The 25658-nt window shown below is 34.4% G+C and overlaps 1 protein-coding gene across 3 annotated transcripts in view; it reads right to left on the bottom strand.

Moving 5' to 3' along the window:
• LOC111057545 (myb/SANT-like DNA-binding domain-containing protein 4) overlaps positions 1–25658 on the bottom strand; it is a 61775-nt gene continuing 36117 nt past the window's right edge. For 2 of the 3 annotated variants that reach the window (XM_039421424.1, XM_039421425.1), the window contains exon 2: positions 17404–19167. In XM_039421424.1, the coding sequence (XP_039277358.1) occupies positions 17871–19142 (1272 nt within the window). In that variant the 5' untranslated portion in view covers positions 19143–19167 and the 3' untranslated portion in view covers positions 17404–17870. Of the gene's footprint in view, positions 2739–6194; positions 6334–6912; positions 7066–9352; positions 9460–17403; positions 19168–25658 lie in introns of those variants that run through there. The other variant, XM_022344978.2, reaches the window with a different exon arrangement.

The following is a 25658-nucleotide window of genomic DNA, read 5'->3' as shown; positions in this document are numbered from 1 at the left end:
TTGATTGATTGATTGCCTTTATTAAGGGCGGAGTTAGGACTCCATGTCCTCTCTGTCACACAACCCACATTACATACAAATGAATACTATGATAACAAAATCAAGATTATAAAAAAATAGAAAAATGAACAGAAAATCCAAACTTCAAATTGATAACTAATACAAAATTTTTACAAAAATGAATTTTGAATAGTCGATGATAAAAATGAAATTTAGAGCTAAAACTCAACTAATATGTATAACAGTTGAATAAAAAATAAAATGTAAAATAGATGAATTCAATACTAAAAATACGAAAAAAAGATTAAAATCAAATTAAGAAATGTAACTCATCATTCACACACCTATGCACTCAGTTAAGAACAATATTAGACTTCCCAAGATCTAGAATATTAATCTGTATTCTACATCCTATTACGTCTACAAAGGAATAGAGATAGATGCCAAACGAAGAAATGTAAAAGAATAGATACTCAGAAAGTAAAATACCTTATATCATGGCTTCTAGTGAAGCAAATCTGAAGTACAAGGTATCAAATAAATGTCCTCGGAACCTATTTTCAGAATAAGCAATATATGAAAAATTTCTGAAGTTACAGGACGAGGGGAGTGGTGGTGAAAAGTCTAAGCTTTATATCATAGCTGCTAGTGAAGCAAATCTGAAGAACAAGGTGTCAAATAAAAATGTGCTCGGAGTGTATTTTCTGATTTTGAAGTTTATAAAAAATGTGCTCATCTGCATGACTTTGAAATTGGATGAGTTTCTGAAGTTACATAGCGGTGGGAATGGTTGTGAACAGTCTAATGCCCCGTTTCACCAACCTTGGTCAAGGCATTTGAAAATGGTTAAAGTCTATCAGGCTGGTCAAATCAGAAATAATTTGTTCCACCAACACCAGTTACGTTTGACCACGGTCAAACCAATGGTTAAGTTTGACTGCCGCGATCAACGGGCGATCAAATTATTTGAACACGGTCAAAAGACTGGTTCGATCAATTTCCTTGCTTGTTTGTGGGTTATGTTTTTGAAGCAATGAAAAATGTCAAAGTTTTTAGTGCGATTGATTTAGTTGTAGTAAGTTATTTATTAGGTTCGTTTTCGGAATCTTTTGATTAGTAAATTATTATAGTATAGAAAATAAAGGAAGATTTTGAAAAAGATTTGCTTTACTCTTTTATTAGGTACACAGTAGGCCTATATTATTCAATCCTTACATCAACCAATGTATCTCATTAGAATTGGAATGTTCTTTTGTTCATGAAAAAATTGTCAAAATTGATGGTGATTTGTAAATCTCTTTATACGAGAGTATTCAATTCAAATTTGAATTATTATTATAAAATATTATAGATGTGTGACTATAAAAAACGTCTGTGCCAGTGGCATATATAAGAAGGGGCTTAAGGGGACCGCCCCGAAACAATGAATATGAAGAAAAATCAGTACAGTTATTACAGAAAAAATACAGTAATCTGAATTTTTGACGGCCTGACGGTAAAGTAAAAAGGACATTCAGCGCAAATTACCCTCTGAATATGAGCAGCAAAACTGATATTAAGTATCATGGGGTGCTTAAGGGAGTGGCCGTAGTCGAGTGGATTAGATGCTGGCTTTGGAATCCAAAGGCCCGGGTTCGAATCCCAGCCCGGGCAAGATATTTTTCTCGGGCCATTCCCGTGTTTCGGATGGACACGTTAAGCCGTCGGTCCCGGCTGCCTAGAAAGCAGTCGTTAGGTCATGTCAGAGGCCCTGAAATTGATCAGTTGCGACCTGAAAACTCTGAAACCAGACCTGAGCCCGCCAGGTCACACGATATTATTATTATTATGGGGTGCTACCGTATTTACTATATTACAGCATTTAATTTGGATTTTCGTTTAATAATAATTATTAATTCATTAGCATTTAAATAATAATTGCAATATCTTAGTAATTTTCATCCATCAAAATCAGATGTAGCCAATAGCAAGCCAGCAAACATGCTGGCCAACTTCAGAAAAGTACAGCTACAAGAGTTGACCATGTTCAGATCTGATCGACGGAGTTTTGATCAATCCCGAGGTTGGTGGAACAGTTGTATGTTTGAACGAGTGATTGAATTTTGACTATGGTCTAATTGACCATGGCTAGGCTATATTTGATCAAGGTTGGTGAAACGGGGCATTAGCCTTATATTATGGCTTCTAGTTAATTTTACTAATTCATTCAGCTGTTAAAAAATCAAACTAACTTAACTCAAAATAATTACACTACAAATCAAAATAATTAGACCTAACATCAAATCACAATTTTTCTCTTTCCAATTTTATTTTTGAAATTTCCAACTCCACCTTCTCCTTTTCCAAATACATTTTGGCGGTTTCCTCTTTCAATTCCGAAATTTTCAAATTGTTTTTGGCTGTCTTCTCCTCTATTTCCAAGATTCTCATCTTCTTCTCAGCCGCTTCCTCCTCCAAGTTGAGTATTTTGATTCTTTTTTGATGCTGTATAAGAAAAAGATCAAGTTTTTGTCTGGATACATCTACTTTCCCTCTGGCATACTCTTCCAGTGCAATAGTGGCATCACTTTCACTTATTCTTCTCCTTTTCCTAATGGCGGCGGTAGCAAACGCAGGTCCTTCATTCGGCTGTGGCTCCTCAATAACGACAATCGGCTCCTCAATAATTTGTTCATCCCTGATTGAGACGTCAGCGGAATTATCTAGCTGGATCTTTACTGCTTCACTTTCATCTGGAACTGAAATTCATAATCTGATAATTTTTATGAAGAAGACAATGTAGGTTCAAATAAATTAATAAAGTGAAGTGATTACTGTTGATAATTCCATTGACAAAACATATCTCATTATTTGTGATAGATACCTATGAGCAATACCTATTCCAGATATGTTTTACTTTCCAATGTTTGTTACAAAAAAAGGTTCTCAACTCTGTAACTTTGCCGCACGTGATGCTAGCCAAAATCGTTGAGGTCAATAGTTGATTTTATGTCTGGGTTGAGCAATTATTACTTTGATCTTAGTATAGTAATATCAGGGAACCGAGCTTCGCTTGGGAGTACAGAAGCATACAAATGAAAAATTTAGAAGGAAAAAGCATAAAATACAAATATTAATAAATACATATTGGTTTCAGGATTATATCGCGCAATTAAGTACATCTTTTTAGACATAATTTCGATGTATTTGATAATGCTCTGTATAATTTATTGTTTCTTTAACAAGTTTGGAATGATTAGCTAAAGAATTGCAAACAGTTGATATGCTTTTACTTCTACTCGCAAACAAGTGATTCATTATGCCAGTAGTGTTTCATCTCCACTCATATGAAAAAAGTGGTGACATATCTATTTAGAATTTACCGATACAACTGTGTATCCAAGGACCCAACATATTACTTGACAAATTATCAAGTTTTATCAATAAAAGTAATTACTTATATTTACAGTTTATTTTTCAAATAAGTGCAATCTTAAGTTTTTTATTCATTGTGTTACATTCTTTGATTCATTTGAAGTATTATGTCAGCCTTCAAATCATTATTCCTGGACCAAAAATCAAGTGACGAAGCAGTGCGTGGTATCACAACCTCAACCTTTGGACAACATTATCTTTTTATCAAAATTTTTGGAGAGAAATAGTACGGGCTCAGCCTAGTTTTTCCTTCAATGTCATAATTATATTATGATTGTAGTATATTGTACAATAAATGAAACAATAAAGGACAATAAAAGAGCTGAAGAATAATTGCGCCCCAGGAATGGATAATCTCAATAACACAGTACTCAAGCAAATAGGCCACACTATTTCACAACCACTAGCCACGATTTTTAATAAATGTTTTCAGCAAGGCTACTTCCCCAAACACTTCAAAAAAGCCAAAATAAAACCTCTCTTCAAGCAAGGAGATCCATCAAATCCTGGCAATTACAGGCCAATCAGTCTTATCAGTAATCTGGCAAAAATTGTGGAAAAGATTATAAAGAAGAGATTAGTCCTGTTTTTGAGCAAACATAAAATAATAAATGAAAATCAATTTGAATTTCAGGCTGAGAAGAGTACGGAAGATGCATTAATTAAATTTGCTAATACTGTTTCACAAAACCTGAATTCCAATTACAAATCTATAGCGGTTTTTTTGGATATTAAAAAAGCTTTTGATACTATTCCACATTACACCCTTTATAATAAACTCGAGAAATATGGCTTCAGGGGAATTTTTCTAGAATTAATTAAAAGCTCTGACACTGTTGAAAATGATCGCCAGACGATTGAAAGTACTCCACTCAGTAAGTAAAAGTTTTTAATATTTACTTAATAATCGACTGCATGTCGTGTTCAAATACATAAAAAAAGTGTGTTTATACAAAGCAGCTCGAAATGGATCAAGAAATCATCAGCTTTAATTAAAAGCTATTTGAGAGATAGAACACAGTCTTTAACAATAAATGGATGTACTGATACCTCTAAAATGACCTCTTACGGGTTGCCTCAGGGAACTGTACTTTCACCAATCCTTTTTATTATTTATGTGAATGATTTACTGAGCCTGAAACTAAAAAACTCAACAACTATATCATTCGCAGATGACACTGCAGCTGTTTTCTATGGAAAATCGTGGATCGAGGCTCATGAAATTGCAGAACAGAACTGTTTTCTCATTAAAAAATGGTTAGACAAAAACACTTTGAGCTTGAACATTGATAAAACCAATTACATCACCTTTGCACTCAATACAACTGGTAAACCCGACAAAAATATGAATCTGAGACTACATTCAAACTGCAACATGAACTTCAATAACTGCACTTGTCCCATAATAAAAAGAGTAACAAGCACAAAATATCTAGGCGTCATAATAGATGAATATTTGAAGTGGGACATCCATATCAAATTTTTATGCAAAAGAATCAGATATCTTTCTTATAATTCTACGAAGCAAAAAAAATTCTAAACTCAAGTCATCTTAAAATGGTATACTTTGCACTGGTACAGTCCATAATTCAGTATGGTATTTCAGTATGGGGGGCTGTTATAATTCCCACTTGGAAGAGCTTTTCATAATTCAAAAATCAATCATTAAAACAATCTTAAATAAGCCTAAACTTTTCCCAACCAACCTGACTTTTGAAGAGTTTAACGTGTTGACAGTTAGACAGTTGTATGTAATGAATGTAGTGAAGTATATATTTAAATATAAAAATAATTTCATTTGCACTAATAATACTATCAATAATCAATACAATTTAAGACCCACCACAAATAAGTACCTAATCTATCATACTAACATTGAAAATATTAGAAGACAACTCATATATTTAAGCACTAAAATTATAAATAAAATTCCTGAACAAATTATTAGCTGTGCCAAGAAAGCAAAAAAAGTAAAAACAGATATCAATGCTTGGATCAAAATTAACTACTTCTTCTACCTTTGAGAACTATAATAAGTTAACAGAGAACTTTTCTGATTAGTGCGCTCACTTCCCCTACTTGTGCTCTATCACATCCCTTTCCCAATCCTTTCCAAAAATTCCAAGGATCAAAAGCCTTCCTATGACATGGATAGCCATAGTTGGAAGAACTTTTGATCCTCTACCCTTCTGCACCACATAACATGTATAAATTGCCTTCTAATTTTGTAATGTGTTCTCATATTTATGTTATTTATTTTATACTGTAATGTTTTTTTTTTTTTTTTGATGTAATTAATTTTTATTTCATATTGATGTATCTTATGTGTGTGTGTGTGTGTGTGTGTGTGTGTGTGGTGTGTGTGTGTGTGTGTGTGTGTGTGTGTGTGTGTGTGTGTGTGTGTGGTGTGTGTGTGTGTGGTGTGTGTGTGGTGTGTGTGTGTGTGTGGTGTGTGTGTGTGTGTGTGTGTGTGTGTGTGTGTGTGTGTGTGAATAAATAAATTTAAATTGAAAAAAATTGAAATGAATAAAATAAATATCTGAAATTATTCAAAATATTTCTCAAAAAGTTGATCTAATGATGTCCATATTGAAATAAACGGGGTTTTATGCAGTAAAAATATTCAAAACCAGTATTAGTTTTAATATAAATACAGTCCCTGATATAAAAATATATTAAAAAAAGTTGAGTTCGTTTAACTTAGAGAAAAATTAAAAAAAAAAAAATCGTTTTCAGTGGATTAAATAAATGGAATGAGTTTGCTATAATATTGTACCAACCTTTTTCAAAATTTCCGCTAATGGAATCGAATTCATTTTGCAGTGGCTGGAACTGTTCACCCAGCTCTCTAATCAGCCTACTGGAGAGTTCACCCATTGAAGATGTGCATGAGCCTCTCCCAGTTTTCATTGTCTCTATCTGGAATGTCAAGAATATTATTATTATTTCCATAGTTAAGTAGTCAATCTTAAGATAAATAAATCAGTTTGGTAGTTGGATGATAAGTATTTCAATTTCTGGACAAGGGATGTGGAAGCATTTGATTTTTAATGTAATACCCAAAAACTTACTGAACTTCACAAATTTCAACATTAAAAACTGAAATACACTGGTTCTGCATAGTATCATCATATTATTCAATCAATAGTAGGTAAAGAATGAAAAAGAACAGAAAGAAAAAGGAAAATAATTTTTTTAAAAGATGGAAGGACAAGAAATTGCTATTGAATTAAGAACAATTAATTGAAAAAAAATCCTAACAAATAGTGCTATTAAGACTTTTGTGATTGCAAACATTGAGAACAGAATGAATAGCTGGAGGAAAATCGATGTTCGCTTCTATACAAAAATACTTTGTTCAATTCCCACCCGGACAAATTATTACTGTGTAGTAGCGTTAATTGATTTTCTGTTGTCAATATTCACAGTTGCGGAAGTCTTTAGAGTATCTGATAGCACTATGCGTTAGGAATTTAATTATTTGAGAAAAGTACTCACTCTTTCTGCCGCCTTATCTTTTCTGGCCTTTGCCTTCAAACATTCGTAGAGAGCTTTAAGGGTTTTCAACTCTCTGATGCCTGTACTCCTTTGGATAGCATTGTACTCCTTATTAATTCTTTTCCAAGTATTATTTTTTGTGAGGAGGGATACCTATAAATAAAAAAATCTTTATTTACAGCTAGAAAACATTAGCCTACAGAAAATAATAAGTGAACCAAGATGTTGTGAAAAGTCTGTGTGTGGGAAAAAAGTTGCAAGTATTTACATACTACACATGAAATGTCAGATTAGAAAAACTGCTTGCGCCTGCTATTGCCTATCCATCTGTAGTTTGTGTAAAATAAGTTGAGACTTGGTCCTCCATCCGAAGAAATTACAGGGTTGCCAAATCGTGTGAAATTGCAACTTTCTCAAATTTTCTTTACTTTTGCCAATTGGAAAAATAATTTTAATTATTTATAAGAAACTTTCTCGCTTTCACCACCTACTTATCTTTTGAAACAAAAAAGTTTCCAGCATATCGGAAATTTCATGTTTTATGCTCGAAATGTCTCGACATTGACGAACATAATCATTAATTAAAAAATAACTATAAGTCGGATAAAAATGATCCAATAGAAAGACAATAATCCAATAGAATGACACCAATAGAAAGGAGACATTCTCCCTGTTTACTTAATATAAAATTATTACGCATTACGACGCCCCATGATTCTGAGAGAAGTAATATTCAAAAGAAAAACAAATCTTCGCGATGTTTCCAATTTTATCATAAAAGTTAAATTTAATCCTTTAATCCTTCAACCCTGAAGCTCTTTTAGAACTACTAGGATATCGGGGATGATACTCTACATCCAATTCTGACGTTGAATTGGAAATTTGAGAAATTTGCAATTTTACACGATTTGGCAACCCTGTAATTTCTTCGGATGGAAGACCAAGTCTCAACTTATTTTACACAAACTATAGTATAGCCTAAGACTGTCTAGTGTGACTTTGCTAGAGCCGACACCAGCCGAGTCATTAACTCAGTAGTATCCATTGTTGACTGGCACTTGCCAGATAGATTTTGTCAGTCTGACCGAGATGAGCTGAATCTGACGGGAACGCGCCAACTAAGCTCCCCGACAGTAAAGCTCCTTTTAAAACCACTTTCGAGAGGATCTACTGACGGCGTCAACTGAGCTCCAGAGAGAGGAGCTTAACTGACGGGGATCTTGGTTGTCGTGAGCGTCCGAAGAGCGGAGCTTGGTTGTCGTCTATGGTCCCGACAACTATGGTCCCCTCTGAACCAGTAGGCAATTTGCTGTCAGGGAGACTAGTTGACGTTAGCGTACAAGGAGCTTGGTTTATGCTAGTATTCTGCGTTGTCGTTCAACAAAGTTTAAAGAATTTGCAGTGTAGAAAAATGTAAATCATTTTTACATTTTAAGTTGAGTAATTTATTTCTCTCATTCTCATTCTTTACTTCTTTGGATATTTTTCATGCAATGATTCATAGTTATTGCTGATCTGCGTTATCTGTAGTTATATGCTATGAATTGAAATAATGAATTAATTGGTTTTACCTATTACATGATTGGCATACATTAATTAATAGTTGGAACATTGTCATCTTACCAATCTTACCCTATTTGATCTTATTTTTCTGTACGATCACGACAACCAGACCCGTCATATCCAGCAGGGGATCTACTGTCGGGGAGCTTAGTTGTCGTGAGCGTGTGAGGAGCTTACTTATCGCCGACAACCAAACTCCTTCGTTATTCTAGAAGGGGATTAACTGTCGGGGAGACTAGTTGACGGCAATGGTATATTTTGCCAGGGGATTTACTGACGCCTGTTATCAAAATATCGAATAGCGAGGAGCTTAGTTGTCGGGAAGACAGGTTGTCGGCGACCCCTGTTGAAAAGGTATATATATATATTGATATTGATATTTGCCCGTTGGCAAAAGCTCGTTCTTGTCCATAGGATTTAAAACATGAATGAAAACAGTGACGGTCAGAATATATTACCATGCGTATGGTAATTTATGTAACAGTGATTGTGAGGTAAGAAATATTGATAGGGTTTTTTTTTAGAGATGACTGTATTTTCAAGAATCAATGCAAAATATGAGAGAAGATAGATAGGCCAACTCCACGCAATTTCAAATCGATTACATTCAAAAGTTTGCAATTGAGAGCCGCCACTACTATTAATCTGAAAGCTCATACTGTGTAGATATACTAAACAAGCTGGTTCTATTGGAATCTCCATTGGCCTATCTTTTGTAAAGATAAGGTCAACCTGTTATGACATCATAATTATAAAAGATATTTTATAAAAGATGGTCTATTAGGCCTACACTATCAATATCTTAAATAACAATATCAATATTATTGGATCCATCAAATCGCAACATTATGGCAAAAGAAAATAGCAATTACTGTACCTTGTCTGTCTTCTTGTTTTCAATTATGTCCTTATACTTGAGAACAATCTCAAGTAATTGGGATTTCTCCATTTCTGTAAAATTTGGCCCTCTTTCCCTTTTTTCGGCTGCAAACATAAGAAATTACAATTTTGGTTGCCAATGGAAAAAATTGTAATGTAAAATTTTCAGCTTCAATATAATCTTCAAAATTTTATATTTGTTCGCTTTTTAAATGTGAATTGTGTTTAAAAATAGGTTTTCTTAATTTTAAACTTTATAAAATAGAAACTCAGGAAGTGAAAGTGCAAATTTTTAGTAAGAAAACATGAAGAACCCAATATATCTATATATATAAAAGCGAAATGGCACTAACTGACTGACTGACTGACTCACTCACTCACTCACTCACTCGCAGAACTAAAAATCTACCGGACCAAAAACGTTCAAATTTGGTAGGTATGTTCAGTTGGCCCTTTAGAAGCGCACTAAGAAATATTTTGGCGCTATTTTAACTCTTAGGGTGGTTTTTAATAGTTTAAAGTTCGTCTTTTAGCATGTTTATTCTTCTAATAATCCAATAACTTAAAAATTATAATTGAAATGTCCATACCATATGTTATTATAGAACTATAATCTAGAGAGAGTACTTCTTCGAAACAGTTTTTCTGGTAACTAAATTAAAAATTTTGTCAGGTTGGCATTAAGTTGAGTTGAGTAGATATAGTAACAGGTGTTTTTCAAGATCAAATTGACATAATACGTTCAAATTCGGTACAGAGGTTCCGCTGAAGTCTACATGCAGGCGAGCGAAGCGAGCCCGCTGGTCTCATTTTTGGCAATCCAGTCGGGGGTCCAGGGGGCGGAGCCCCCTGGCAAGACGAGTATGGCGAGTGAAGCGAGCCTGCCGGCTAGTAATCTATAAACCTGAGTGTTGATAGGAAATGACATTGGGTAATACGGCAAGGCAGAACATTCAAAAGGACCGGTCATGTCGCTATCACATGTTGTTATTGATAAAAATATCGGAAACCAAGCTTCGCTTTAAATTGAATTTATAGTTTATATTAATTTATTCATTTTTTTAGTCGTACAATTATTTTTACAGTAATAGTTACTTCCAATATAATATACTTCCAATGGTCTACATCTTAATTCCTTGGGAAAAAAATATGTTTGCGATGAAATCTTAGAATTTGTTCAAAAAATAGCTTGTAAGAACGAAAATTCATCTCAACCAATTCCTGTTGAGTATCATACGGACTTTTTTATAGAAATTTGTCAGTAAATTACCAGTCATGCATTGGAGGATTGACGAAACGTAAGCGTATTTCTGAATGTGTTAAGAATAATTATGTAGATAGTCAGCCTGCATTTAATGATTAATCTCTTAATAATTATGTTAGTGAGTCTATGAATGAGATTAATCATTGCCATACTATTATTCGGCAAACCTCAGCATTCAAAGTGGTCTATCTTAATATTCAGGGTATTGTTGGAAAACATGTTGTTCTGAATGAATTTGCTAATGATAACTTGTTTGATTTGCTGTGTTTGAGTGAGCACTGGTGCAGCATTGATGAAATTCCTTTTAATGTATTACATGACTTTCAGCTTGTAAATAGTTTCAATAGGGAGCAACATATTCATGGTGGCGTAGCAATTTATACTAAGAGAGCATTGACTGACACTAGTATTAAATTAGATTTAGCATTCTTGTGCAGTGAGCTACATTTTGAAGCAACGGGTGTTTATTTCAAAGAATTAAAAATTGTTGCCGTAACTCTTTACAGATCACCCAATGGCGATCCTCAAATCTTCTTAGAAAAATTGGAGGATTTGTTCCACTTCTTTCTCAATCCTCAGTGGAAGAAATTTGGTACGGTATAGTAGTGGGTGGCGACATCAATGCGGCTTTTGATGTAACAAAAGATATTCGCAGTGTAAAGGAATTTAAAAATCTATTGAGACAATTAAACTATAATTTTAAAAACTGTAAGCCCACAAGAGAGACTGCCTGTCTTGATAATATATTTACGAATTTGAATAGAGGTGCAATTTGTTCTGATGTGATACCTATTGCATTTTTTGATCATGATTTGGTTTGATTGAGGATTCATGGGTCATGTTCAGAGTTATCAAATAAAAATAATAAAGGGCCTAAGGTGGTCATCACAAGACCTATAACGCATAATAAATTTCAGAATTTCGAAAATGCACTCAATAGCTTCAGTTGGGAAAGGCTGCTCATTGATAATACACATCAAACAGCAAATGTGGTTTTCAAAAAAATTTCAATACTTTCTTGAATATATTTGAAACTTATATTCCAATAAATGTTTATAGAAAGGGTATTTCCAGAAATGCTTAAACTATAGAGTGGTGCCCATTTATAAGAAGGGTGAGAAAGAGTGTCCATCAAGTTACCGCCCAATATCTCTCACACCGATCCTATCAAAGGTTTTAGAAACTATCATCCATCTTCAAGTGTGTGATTACTTGAGTAAACATGACATACTGTCAGATGTACAATTTGGATTCAGAAATAACAAGTCTACCATCAATGCTATTGATTCCATGATTAAAAAGTACTCAGAGCTTATGGGGATAAAACATACTCTGGCCACATTTTGCGATCTCAGTAAATAAAGGATTCAATTGCGTGGCTCGCGATGTGCTTCTGAGTAAACTGGTTCATTATGGCATTGTTGGTAGCAAATTCAATAACATTTTTGCCTCTTTCCTCAGTGACCGAAAACAAATTGTTTGCATAGGAAAGGAAAAATATCAAGTTAATGAGATAAAAAGTGGGGTGCCGCAGGGATCGGTTTTGGGACCATTATTGTTCATATTGATGATTAATGATCTGCCACTCTGTTATAAGCAATGCTGATTCTATAATTTATGCGGATGATACAACATTTTTTAATGTAAGTTCAAATTTCGAAATACTCCAGAATAAAGTTAAGAACAGTTAGTCTGAGGCTTCAAAGTGGTTCAGAGTCAATGGTTTTTCACTCAATGAGAATAAAACTCAAGAAAATATTTTTAGCTTGAAGAGTTTACCTATAGAAAGCCGTTTGGGTAGTGTCAAGTTTTTAGGTGTTTCTATTGACAGCAAACTTTCATGGGAGCCACACATTAAATATATTACTTCCAAATTATCCAGAGTGGTATACTTGCTGAAAAATCTGGTGTGGCGCACTCACACAACTTTCCTTGCCGTTATGAAATATGAAAATTGATCACCTGTCGCTAGTGTTCCCGCGCATCTCAAGTCTACTAATTAAAGATTTGAGCCAGCTGGTGACAGGGCAATAACGCTGGAGACACACATGAGGTCTGCTATATCTTCATAGTGAATGATTTAATAGAATCAACAATAATTTGCAATTGAATAATCACATTTTCTCGAATTTGAAGCTTATTTTCAATTTTAGGTGAAAATGTTACTGAACATTAATTGTAGAGATTTTCATGTTTCAATTGTATCTGAAGCCTGATAATTGGGAATCTATCTTCATTGATGAGGCGGAGCTCCTGAAATTTTTACAGATATGGGACAGTTGACAGAGCTTATCGATGACTATTTTGGGTATGAATTTGATCAAAATCGTTGGAGCCGTTTCCGAGAAATTCACGAAAAACCCTGTTTTTGACAACATTTTCGCCATTTCAGCCGCCATCTTGGATTGCATTTGATCGAAATTGTTCGTGTCAGATCTTTATAGTGAAAGGACCTTAAGTTCCAAATTTCAAGTCATTAATTGGGATATGAGATATCGTGTACACAGACGCACATACACTCATACACACACACACACACACATACAGACCAATACCCAAAAACCAGTTTTTTGGACTCAGGGGACCTTGAAACGTATAGAAATTTAGAAATTGGGGTACCTTAATTTTTTTCGGAAAGCAATACTTTCCTTACCTATGGTAATAGGGCAAGGAAAGTAAAAATTTGATAGGCTGTGTCCCCACGTCTTATGTTAGATCAGCATACTTTGCTTCTTTTTTCCAGAGTATAATTGCGTATGGGCTTCTACTCTGGGGAAATAGTCCACATGTTCAAGATATATTGATAATTCAAAAAAGAGTTATAGGAATAATCACAAATTCTGAAAGATTGGCTCAATGTAAACCGTTATTTGCCCAAATAGGTATACTGACAATAATAAACCTGTATATTTTTACTTGTCTCTTATATATGAGTAGAAGGAAAATGGGCAAGTGAACTCAAAATCAGCTGTTTTCTTCCCCCTCCCCTCCCCCCAGCGTCGTCCCCCCCGCCCCCATATCTGCTGTTCAGTGACGTCATCAGCTGTTCAGTGACGTCACTTGACCTCGAAATTTCCCGCCACAACAAAAATTTCCCTCCATTTTTCCTAACCTCAAAATCTTTTTTCCCGCCATGGGAATTTCCCTCCATTTTTTTCTATCCTCAAACTACTAGAAGATTAGACAACATAACCACCAAATCTTTTTTTTCCTGCCATAAGCAGGGGTGCGCACACACACTCAGTGTCCAAGTATTTATTTTGTTTTCACAGACACACACTCAATTGTATGTGTTGTAATTTGAAATAGGCTATTGAAATTAATTATTTAGAAGTAGTACAATCAACACTATTGATTGATTTCCTTCTTTTTTACCCCTGCTGCTTTTGGCATTCAAAATTACACAGACTGCTAAGCGCGCGCACAGCGCTCAGTGAGCAAGTATTGATTTCACAGACACACACAATATTGTTGTGTATCTAATAGGCTATTGAAATTAAATATTAATATTAGCACTCTATTGATTTCCACCTTACCCAGTAAGGTTTGTGAAGTGCATAGACACCAGACCTAGAGAGAGTATTGATTTGGTGTACTGCGGGTTGCATAATTTACCCCCCGCGTTTTCTTACCTCTGCACTTACCTTTGTAGCTATTGATTTTCTCCTTTTTTGGCTAACAAGCTGGCAGGAATGGAAGCTGAATAATTGTTGTTGGAATGAATAATTTGTTACTTTGCTAGCATAATCTACCCCACGTTTTCTTACCTCTGCACTTACCTTTGTAGCTATTGATTTTCTCCTTTTTTGGCTAACAAGCTGGCAGGAATGGAAGCTGAATAATTGTTGTTGGAATGAATAATTTGTTACTTTGCTTGTGGCCTACACAACTACTTTTTTCTACCCCTTCCCACCCATTGGGGTAGGGCATGTAAAAAAAAACTGTCACAAGACAAGCTTGCTATATTGATTTCCCTCTACAACTGACACAGTTTTCAGTTGTGTGTTTAGTGTAGTTTGAGTAAGGAATAGAGAAGAAAGAAAGAGACACGGTGTGATTCGGTTATGCTTTTTTTATTAACACATTATGGTAATGAACACACAAAAACTTTTTCGATTCTCTTTTGAAATAACAAACAAGATTGAGTGTATTGTATAACAAACAAGAGTGTTAGTAACCTATATTAATAATTTTTAATATTTATATGTGAAAGATTTCTAAAACATGTGAAACACTAGAGTGTATAAATGTATTTATTACATTATCTTACATTTAAATTTGTAAATTCTCATGAAATTGAAATTTTATATAGTCTATTATGTATGACGACTGTGAAACATATTTGATACAATATGTAAATGCAGAGAATAAACTATTCTATTCTATTCTATTGGTGTGTTAGTGACATACAAGTCACAAATTTGATTTGACAAAACACATACACATCCTTTTTTAATTTTTTTTAAAAAATAACACTATGATTTTCTTCTGAATAACAAACAAATAGTGTCAGTGTTGTTAGTAACATACAACAATAAGTGAAAAGATTTATATATAAAAACATGAATACAAGCATACAAGCCACAATATAAGGTTGATGATGGCAAGGAGTATTTTACTATTTAATAATTATGTACCTTTCAAAAGAAATGACGCACTGTTTGTCTTTACAATTGTTTCAACATATGTGAAATCACTTTTTTGTACTGTCAATTCAATTTCAAACCATAATCTGTTTTATATTCATTTTGAATATGAATTTAACACAATAAGCTCCACAATTTTCTTGTTGAACACAAGCTGATACAATCGCGGAATCTGCATGTCTTATTCTCATGCACTGTTGTTCAATATTGTAACTTATTTCGGTGGAATCAACATACAACCTAATAATTTTGATATCATCTGTAACACATCAAATAAAATTATTTGCTACTAGAAGATGTTTTATTCTCTAAGGGTTAAGGAGAGTAGGATGTGGAGGTTGAGGTTGTAGAAGACACAACAGGTTCCTCATCTGTTAATAGTGGAATTTTATAGTGTCCTAAAGCTAATGTAGTAATTTTATCACTACAGATATACCTTTTCTCATCCTGACAACTAAGCGCCTTCCTATTTTGTGAAATTGTCATTACTTTATGGTTTTTTGATCTAATTAAATTCTGGCTTCTGTACACCTCTCTACCTTCAAATAGGCAATTAAAATAGTCTTGAAATGAAATGTATTGATTAGACTTTGGATGTTGTGCTGTTAATTCGCGTGACAATATACATCGTTTTACACCCTTGGCTTTTTTAATTAGACCTACTTTAGGTTCATTTTCTAATCCATCTTCTGTTTCTTTATCAAAATGTTGCTGCTGTTGACCAATAATTTCATTATACAATCTGCATGCCCATAGTTTTGACCATAAACCCAGAAACTGATAAGGAGCTTTAGAAGCAAATTCATCTTTCATCTTACCAACAACCATACGGTTATGTGTAGAATGAGCTGGGTGATCTACAGGATAATTTGATGTGTCTAGCCAATTTTTTAAATCTTCATTTGTCCTTATGTAACAATAAAAGTCCACGGTTTTAATCAGGTATATCAGACTATCCGTGTCTTGATAAAGGAGTTTGGCACAGGGACCATATATCTTTCTAATTACATCATAATGGAATGAATACATTACTATTTTACTCAAATCTAAAATCGAAAAACCAATGTAAATAGGGTTGTTTAGCAAAATATTTTCTTTGTGTAGAGTTATACCACATATGTTCTTCCCAAAAATCAAATGATCTTTGAACGAGGGACGAGCTATATATTTCAATAGCGATTTCTCGTTATTAACCAACTTTAAATCCATTTGTTTCCATAAATTCATACACGATTTACCAAAAATCACATTGTTGAGTAATTTATGGAAATCTTTTTGAAATTTATTCTTAGACTGTTGTCTTAGCTGTGTGTTCAAACTTATGTATGGTTCTAGAAATCTGCTTTGTTCAAAAGAAATGCCTCTACAAATGTTTGTCAATTTCAATCCGTGTTCTATAGCTTGTTTCAACAGTAAATAGTGGCATACATAATTTGTGTGATTTGTAAGTGAGGTTATGAGTCGAGTCTGATTGGATGGGGAAACTTTTTGATTTCTTGCCAGAAAAGGAAAATCGTTGTGTGTGTCATGCAAGTCTTTTGGGTATTCTATGTCTACTTCGAAAACATAGCCTACTGTTTGGTCCTCGCTCCAATTTTTCATGTTGGCAACAGCATTGTCTATTTCATGTCGATTCATCCAAGCAAAATTTGCCCTTGGAAGAGCTGCAGACATGGCAAATCCATATAAATTGTTAATGTCCAAAAAAGCTAGAAAACTGTTGGGTTTTTGGGTATTGTAAGGTGCCCCAGTATAGTGATTATTTGCAACTGCATGTCTGTGAACACACGTAACTATTCCGCCCCTGATAGAGGAATGGAAAAATGTGTACATTGAGTAATCTGTTAAAAGTTCCAACTTAATTTTAGTATATTTAAGCATAGCATCAAAAGAAAAACCAGGAAGTGTGAAATAGTGTGCTGGGTCAAGTTTGAAAGTCTCGAGACTAATGTTGCGAAAAGATTCCATTATGTCAGCTAGGAGTAGTACGTCTGTTTTCAAATATAAGTCACTGTATTGACCAAGTGTGCGACAATTGAAGTGTTTCCAAACCGTTTGTGCATGCTGATAATCGTCTGCACTTATTGTACTATCACAAAGAGAACTGTAAAATTCTTCTATAGGTGGTAAACTTTTCCTCGCTCATTTTAGCCCAAGAATCACAATATTCGTATGGAAAAACTCCTTTACGTGATACAAGAGGTAAACTTTGATGTTCGAAATGTTTCGATGTGTGTTTGAGAATACCAGCTATTTGCTCAATAGATGGTGTAAGACCAGCTGGTTGTAAAAGGTTAGAGGTTAACGAAACCAAACTATCGGGTAGAAATTTGAATGAATCAAGAAATCTGAGATGGAGTCGATTGGACAAATGTATAGTAAATGATATATACTTTTCACTTGTCTGAGGAATTACATGTAATTTTTCAAATTTATTACTACAAACAGAACCGAGTGCAGAGACAATTAGGTGGGTGTCATAAGATGCTGAATTGTGTAGAAATACTGTGATGTATGTTTGGCGTTGTCTTTGTAAGTTACATGCATTGCAAAGAGCAGTCCTGTAGTAACCAGTGAGATGACAATGATCATAAACTTTATCGTTTTCAAAAGGCTTTTCGCATGCAAAATTTTGCATCAGAATGCATTTGCTCTTGTTCTCTTGTTAATGGGTACATGCCAATATGATGTTCATCTAACGACTCTATGACCTGGGTAGCATATTCAGTTAAAGTGGTTAGAAAATGTATGGCAGCATCTTCTCCTCTATAAAGTATAGGTCGCGATGGTATTTTCTGTGTTAGTGGCGAACTGTCCGGTATTTGTGTTTCATCCCTAACGAAATACAAACAGTAGGACATGACGACATGGTTGTGCTTTACTTTTGTTGTTGTTCCCTTTGACCTTCTCTGTGCAGTGCTATCAATTTCTCCATCATCATCATCACCATCATCGGTGTCCGCCTTTTCAACAAGCAGTAACAAATCAAAATGGTCTTGTCTAATTGTTTCGCTAATTCGTCGCGGATAAATTAGATTTTTATCGTCAATACCGTATACATTAACAGAAACTGTTGGGTTATTCTTTTCGAATCTATCTAGTTGACAAATTGGGGTTGGGAAATCAATGTTATTGAAATTATATATTGGATTGTTCTTGTTTAACAAACGAAAATAACGATTATCAACACGATATTTACATTTACCTTTAATGTGTCGCACTTGTATTGCATACATAAAACATTTTGAATCTGTTTGATTCTGTGGGTTTATGATACAATTTTTCTTAGATATACTCTTGGGTAGCTTAATATATGAAGAACCATTTGGTTCTTTCAATGGTCTGTATCTATTAATTCTCAGCATCAAACCGTCAATATTTCGTAAGGACCAACCACTGGATTTACCTTGATAATTTGTCTCTTCTATAAGTAAATTAAAAAATGAATCGCGAATCTGTTTTTGTAAATTGTCTAATGATGTAACAATAAAATTGATTGTTTTAAAAGCCACATCGGCTATCTCAACAATTTCTTGACTGTCTTTATTTATTTTCTGGTATGTAGATTCTACCACAATATTAAACTTTAATGAGCCGCTTGTATGAAACTCGTGAGCTAATAAATTGTAAATATAATTTTGTAAACCATTAAACATTGGATTGTAGTCTATAAATGGTTCGTGACCGGATTTACTGTGTGCATAATTGTTATAATAATAAGTTTTCAAACACCCTCTAAATTCATTCTCTAATAAACTAAATGGATTATATCTATGTGCTGTTTGGTCCTTTCCCGCTCCACTAACAGGTGTTGTCTGCTGTTCTTCTTCTTCTTCTTCTGCAGTTTGCGCCAATCTTTTCCGTTTAACAGGTGCCATATTTGTAGTTACTACTACAAATTACCTACGGTAGAAAAAACATAATACAGCAACAAATATTTACATACAAAGTAACAATTAAAAAAGAATATTACCTGTTTTGTTTTTCTATTGTGATGATGTACACTCACTTTGGTGTACTTTAATATTAAGGATAGTTTTGTTCTGGTAACAGTTCTTGTAAGCTCGTAAATTTATAAGAAGCGTTTTCTGCTGAAATTGTTTTGACTAATTCTTCTGCTGACATCTGTGAAAGTCATGGTATTTATTCGGTACAAAATAGTTTATTACACAATGATAATGCTAAACTGTAAGATGAATAGGTTATTTTCATATTTCTAACAACTAAATTACACAAAACACTTTCCATATCTTTTTTGTAATTCGACACAGGACCATAGTTCATTTGGTGTCATTTTTTTAATTTATTTACACAAGAAAAAAATGCTATGATAATATTTACTCTAGTATTTTTTCACGTTAGTGTGTTTGTTATCATATAGGTAAAAAATCACCTTACTTTACTTTCGGCAATGCAATTTCAGCGACCCCACTCCTGCGCAAACATAACTATTCTAGATTGTTGCATAATGTTGTGCAATGTGAGCAGAGAAGGTTGTAATCCAATGTGAAGTTATCCAGGCTGAGAGCAGTGATGGGTGGAGCCAAGGTCACGTGATAGGGGGAGGAGTGGGGTCGCTGAAATTGCATCGCCGAAAGTAAAGTAAGGTGATTTTTTACCTATATGAAAGTCATGGTATTTATTTGGTACAAAATAGTTTATTACACAATGATATGTTTGATCTTGAACTTGTTCTTTCTTTAAACAATAGATTTTTCCTATGTCTGCAAGTAAATTTGTTAGCAGTCACCTAAAAAAAAAATTCGTTCATTTGTTGTGGGTGTGCTTCTTGGAAAAAGACCAGACCACCAATTATAAATTCACAAATGACGGTGAATTTAGTGTGTATTTATGAGTGATAGCCCAAGTGGTATAATCGAAGAGTTAATTTTATACAATTGTAATACCAGATTTCACCATCCATGGCTAGAATATGTTCGAAAGAACATGAAGGTATTTGCAACAAAACTGAATTGGAGATACCAACCATTATTAGCAAACCTTCTAGCATTATTCAATGCTAAACTGTAAGATGAATAGGTTATTTTCATATTTCTAACTAAATTACACAAAACACTTTCCATATCTTTTTGTAATTCGACACAGGTCCATTGTTCATTTGGTGTCATTTTTTTAATTTATTTACACAAGAAAAAAATGCTATGATAATATTTACTCTAGTATTTTTTCACGTTAGTGTGTTTGTTATCATTATTTGTGTCCACTACCTATAGTAGTGAAAATACATTAGGTTTCTCATAATAAAATCAAAAGTATACTCTTTTGGGTTTCTGTCAAATGAACAATATCTCTCCGGGGTTAATTTCTCTCAAAATGAATGGTTCGATATATCTACTCTTATTTTGAAATTTAAACATATGCGATGTAATGTCAAAGAAATCCTGACAACGACATTTGTACATTACTAAGTATTTTTTATGGGACATAGACACTGATGCTCCAAAAAGAGGTTGTTTTTTTAGATTTTTTTGCTTTGAAATAATTTTAATGAGAAAAGAAGATGTTACAAATAGTTGTGAAACATACCTTTGAAGAAGAAGTTTTTGTTAACAACGACAACAATTGTTATTTCTCTCTCAATCAAATAATAATAAGAATGAATGCACACACACACACACACACACACACACACACACAACACACACACACACACACACACACACACACACACAAAAGGCTGCTGGCTGGTAAGTGTGATTGCTTTCAATGGTAGTTGCTTATACAGAGAGACAAGTGTTCCATTTTAGTTTACAGGCAGCAATAAAACATTCCGGTCAAATTGAAACTGTTTTATGTCGTTTACAAAACAGGAGAAAGTGTGAGGTGGAGGTGGTAAGTCTCAACAGAAGTGGGATGGCGAGGGTTGAAGGGGGATAATGATAGGGTAGGCTAGTAGACTCTTGTCATTGTCTCAATAAATTATTCAAATGATGTTTTGCACACTCTTGTCATTGTCTCAATAAATTATTCAAATGATGTTTTTGCATCTTGCATGCAAGAACTCCACCACCACCCCCCCTTGCACACACACACACACACACACACACACACAGAGGAGGAGGGGGGGAGGGCACCACCACCACCCCCCCTTGCACACACACACACAGAGGAGGAGGGGGGGAGGGCACCACCACCACCCCCCACCACCACCACCACCATGCGCCCCAGCTTAGACTTGTGTGAATTGTAATCAGTAAACTCAGACGACCAGTGTCTCTCTCTCTCTCGTCAGAATAAAGAGACTTATTGATTTTTTGTTTTGCTGGTGAATGACTCTTTGACCCCCCAGTCACTCTCTCTCTCTCTCTCGTCAGAATAAAGAGACTTATTGATTTTGCCTACATTATAAATGACAGTATTTGTTCAACTTTGGTTTTGCTACCCTTGTCTATTATTCAACAAAGCAGCCGCCAGTGATACTATCCTTTTCTAGGTTCACAATGATGCCAATTTTGTTTTTCACAGTGCAGAAAAATAATTAATACAGAGAGAATCATCATCATCATCACTATTCTTCTTTATCTTTTATCTACTGTCATTAAAACGTGGACCACACTATAGTAGCAGTGTATTATAATCTCACTTTATATAAAATACACGAACACACCTCAGCTTAGGCAATATTCTATCAAAAAATACTGTGTGTGTGTGGGCGTGTGTGTGTGTATACACATTGTTGCAGAATAGGAAGGGTGGTGGAAAAATGGATACACAAGGAACAGCATCTTCTTCTTTCTGTTTAGAAGCTTTCAACTTGAAAGCTAAACAAGAGATTTTTACACTTCCTCCAACACTAGTAGTAAATTGGTGGCCACAGGAGATATTTCGAATTTATAGAGCGAAAACTATTCTCAGTCAACACGGTTTAAAGATTGTGCTAAAATTAGTGGACCCTGACTCAGAAGGTGATATTGAGTTTGAACTTCTATTACCGGATACGTTTTTGTGTGTTTTACATGCAGACAACATTGCAGACTTCAACAAACACCGTTATTGGATTAAATTTGAAAAGAGAGAAGGTTTACAAACTCTGGTAGAAATCTATTAAAACAAAGTGCAACACACACAAAACTACTACTCACCAACAACATGGGATATATAATCAAAGACAAATAAGTTACAATAATTTCTTTATTAATAGACCCATTATAATGTTACATTTTCCACAATTTACAATATCTCAAATTAAATACAAAATACAACTCTTTCCTTATGTCTACTGGGATTATGTTTTAGAACATCTAGCTTAATTCTAATTTTATAATTCAAATCAATGTTAGAGCTCTCAAATTCCTTCTCTAACCAATAGTTAGACACATACAATTCTTCTAGGCTCTCAAACTGTAAAATATACCGTGTCTTGTTTCTATTGTACACTTCTTTTATTGCAATAATGACTAACACTGTACCTTCTGATAAGTCTTCTAATCGTTTGCACTGTCCTATTTTTATTTTCCCTTTAATTTCCAGCATAGTAATTTTGTTGATTTGCTCCACATCTGTCTGTGGTGTGAATGGGGTGTCTTCAAAGTTTTTCCATACATCTGACAAAAATTTTAGATTTTGTATTTTTGGTAATGTGTTACCATTATAGCTGCTTGTCATGCCATTGGTGGTGGTAATTTCACAAATAGTTCTCCCCTTGGTAGACAAATAATTTCATTTTGGTCATCATTGTATGGGATTACAAAATAACCCACTTTCTTAAGGTCTTCTATTGCTTTGTATGCATTTAGAAAAACATTTTTGTGATACCCTTTTACAATATACACATGTTTCGTGCCTTCCTTTTCACCTAAAACACCTACATATGGAAATTTCCCCTTACTATTTACAGAAAATGCAGTCACATTATAAACCCCACTAGGCTCAAAATTCCACCAATGTGAATAAAAATATGGTTCAAGTTGCTCTCTTAAATTCTCAATCTCCTTCTCAAATTCTATAAGTTGTTTGTGCTGCTTCTTTATGCTCTCTGTAGCCTCTAAAAACTCTACCTTTCTACGTTTGAGATTAATCTCATCCAATTCTAGCATACGCTTTCTGGTAGATAGTATTTTTAATGGAGACAAAGGTTGTATCCCCTTAACAGGAGAAGGAGCAAGCTTAGAGTTGACATTTGTTCTTTTTCTCAAAACTTGTGGTGTTACATTACCAGTTTCGACAAGACCTAGCTCCTCTAGGTTAAACTCTTTGGATATTGTAGAGAAACCTGTGGTTGACTTGGAGAAATAAGTCTCACCACTCTTAATATAACACTTTTGTATAAAACTAATATTGTCCTTGTTGTCTGTATCCTTTTCGTAAATTTCCACATAATTAATGGGTAGTAGATTAAAGCTAAATGCAGAGATTACATAGGATATTATTTTATTTCGTTGTTGTGGATTGGTAGGCAGATTTAATTGTACTCCAGTCAATTTCTTGGTATTGCTATTTCCCCAGTAAACATATTGTAAGAGATTGTTAAAAACCAAACAACAGCTATTCTTTAAATTGTTTGTCAGTTTAGTCCACATTTTAGCAAAGGATACAGAAAATATAGGAGCATTTTGGAAATAATTCTTACTGTCATTTAAGAGTGACAAGCAATCTTGAATAGGGTCAAATTGATTAGAGCTGCTATAGTTATTGCTAATGCTGTAGTTATAAATTGTTGCTTCCAAACGAGTAATACCATGCATTTTAGCCAAGTCAGAGGTAAAGGTTTCACATAATCTTGTATCTGGACAGGCAATAAAGTCTACAATATGGTTACCTAGCTGTTTATTTACACCAGGGCTTGTCATTTGACAAATAAACTTATTAAAAATTTTTACTCTCACATTATTATTAACCCAAGTCAAGCAATCAATTCCAATAGTTCCATCATTATTCTCAATTACATTATAGTCTTCTTTATATTATCCTTGGAAACAAAAAACAATGATTTATAGTTAGAAAATCACACATTCCACCCTTGTTAAATATTCCAGCAAAGTCCTGTGTTATGTCAAAGTCCAGAAGATAGAAATGTTCCTTCCTAAGCTGCTCTAATATTGTTGGTAACTCATCCATTAATGTAGCAATGGGGACATCGGCAAGCTCTACTTTGTATGGTATCCCCACTGGTTTGTAGTACTTCTGCTGCACTTCTCTATAGTTGTCCTCCCCAAGCAGTTGTAGAATCTTCTTTGACATATCGCTTCCACTGTCCAATAAGTATGGCAACTTTGCTTTAACTTTATGCTTAGCTGACACCATTTTGGAGAATTTTCCTCTCAAGTACAAATTGAATGATTCACACATCTCCTTCTTTAGAATAAAACGTCTTTTATCCAGTAGTTCTTGGCAGTCCTCCTCCTCCAAACCACAAACCTTTACCAGCATAATGTTGTTACAAAAGGGTTCTGTAATAGGCACAAGGTTTGTTCCATCCTGCACCAAAAGTTCTTCTCCAGCAGTGTAATCAATTTTCTCAATGTCTGTAATAAGGTTGTCATTGCACAGATTTTCTGTCAACAGCCACAAACCAAACCGCTTTATGGTAGGCTTCTTTATTTTATTACCACAGAGCTGAGAAACACTAAACACTTTGGAAGAAGCCATGTTCACTGCTTCTACTATTAAACTGAACGAAAGACAATTATTCTGGAGTATTTATAGGGATACAGCACATGTGCAAAGATAACTAGAAAACTCAAGTTTAATTATAAATGTCAGACAGCCTACATTTGGCATTGTGAGAAGTTTTGTGTGACTCTCACTCACTCTCTCTCACTCACTGTCTCACTGTCCACTCACTGTTCACTCTCTTTCTCTCACTCTCAGCCCTATCACCCAGTGGTCACCCAGTGGTCACTCAGTGGTCACCCAGTGGTCACCTAGTGGTCACCGTCACCACCATGTAAGACACTAGTGCAGTTGTATCTAACTATATGTGTAATAAATTGTTTTCTCTCTCTCTTATATAAATGTGTAATTCTTGTATCTATGTGAGTTCTCAGAGTATGAAAGATGATGCTGACAACAAAATGCACTCGGTCTTACAATGTTGTCTGACAGTGAACGTGAACGTTATCTGCTTAATGCAGTGAGTGAGCTAGAAGCTGAACTGAATTATCATGGTATAATGACATTGAGTGACTTTTTCAAGGAGAGTGGTCATTTAGAGTTTTGTGCAGATCGTGAATCTCGTAGTTGTGCATGCATACGACTCAGGCAGAAGCAACAGGCTGTTGTTGATGCAGTCAAGGATAGCAACGTTTTCTATGTATGCGATGATCTTTACAACCCATTGAGAAATACTCATGTAACCTCCTCCGATGTGAAATGTTTCCTGCTGAAAGTTTTCACGCAAACTATGAAGAGTATCAAGGATAATATCAACAAGA

The sequence above is a fragment of the Nilaparvata lugens genome, chromosome 2, assembly GCF_014356525.2.
Source record: "Nilaparvata lugens isolate BPH chromosome 2, ASM1435652v1, whole genome shotgun sequence".
NCBI lineage: Eukaryota > Metazoa > Arthropoda > Insecta > Hemiptera > Delphacidae > Nilaparvata > Nilaparvata lugens.
This window is presented reverse-complemented; position numbering and strand designations above follow the sequence as displayed.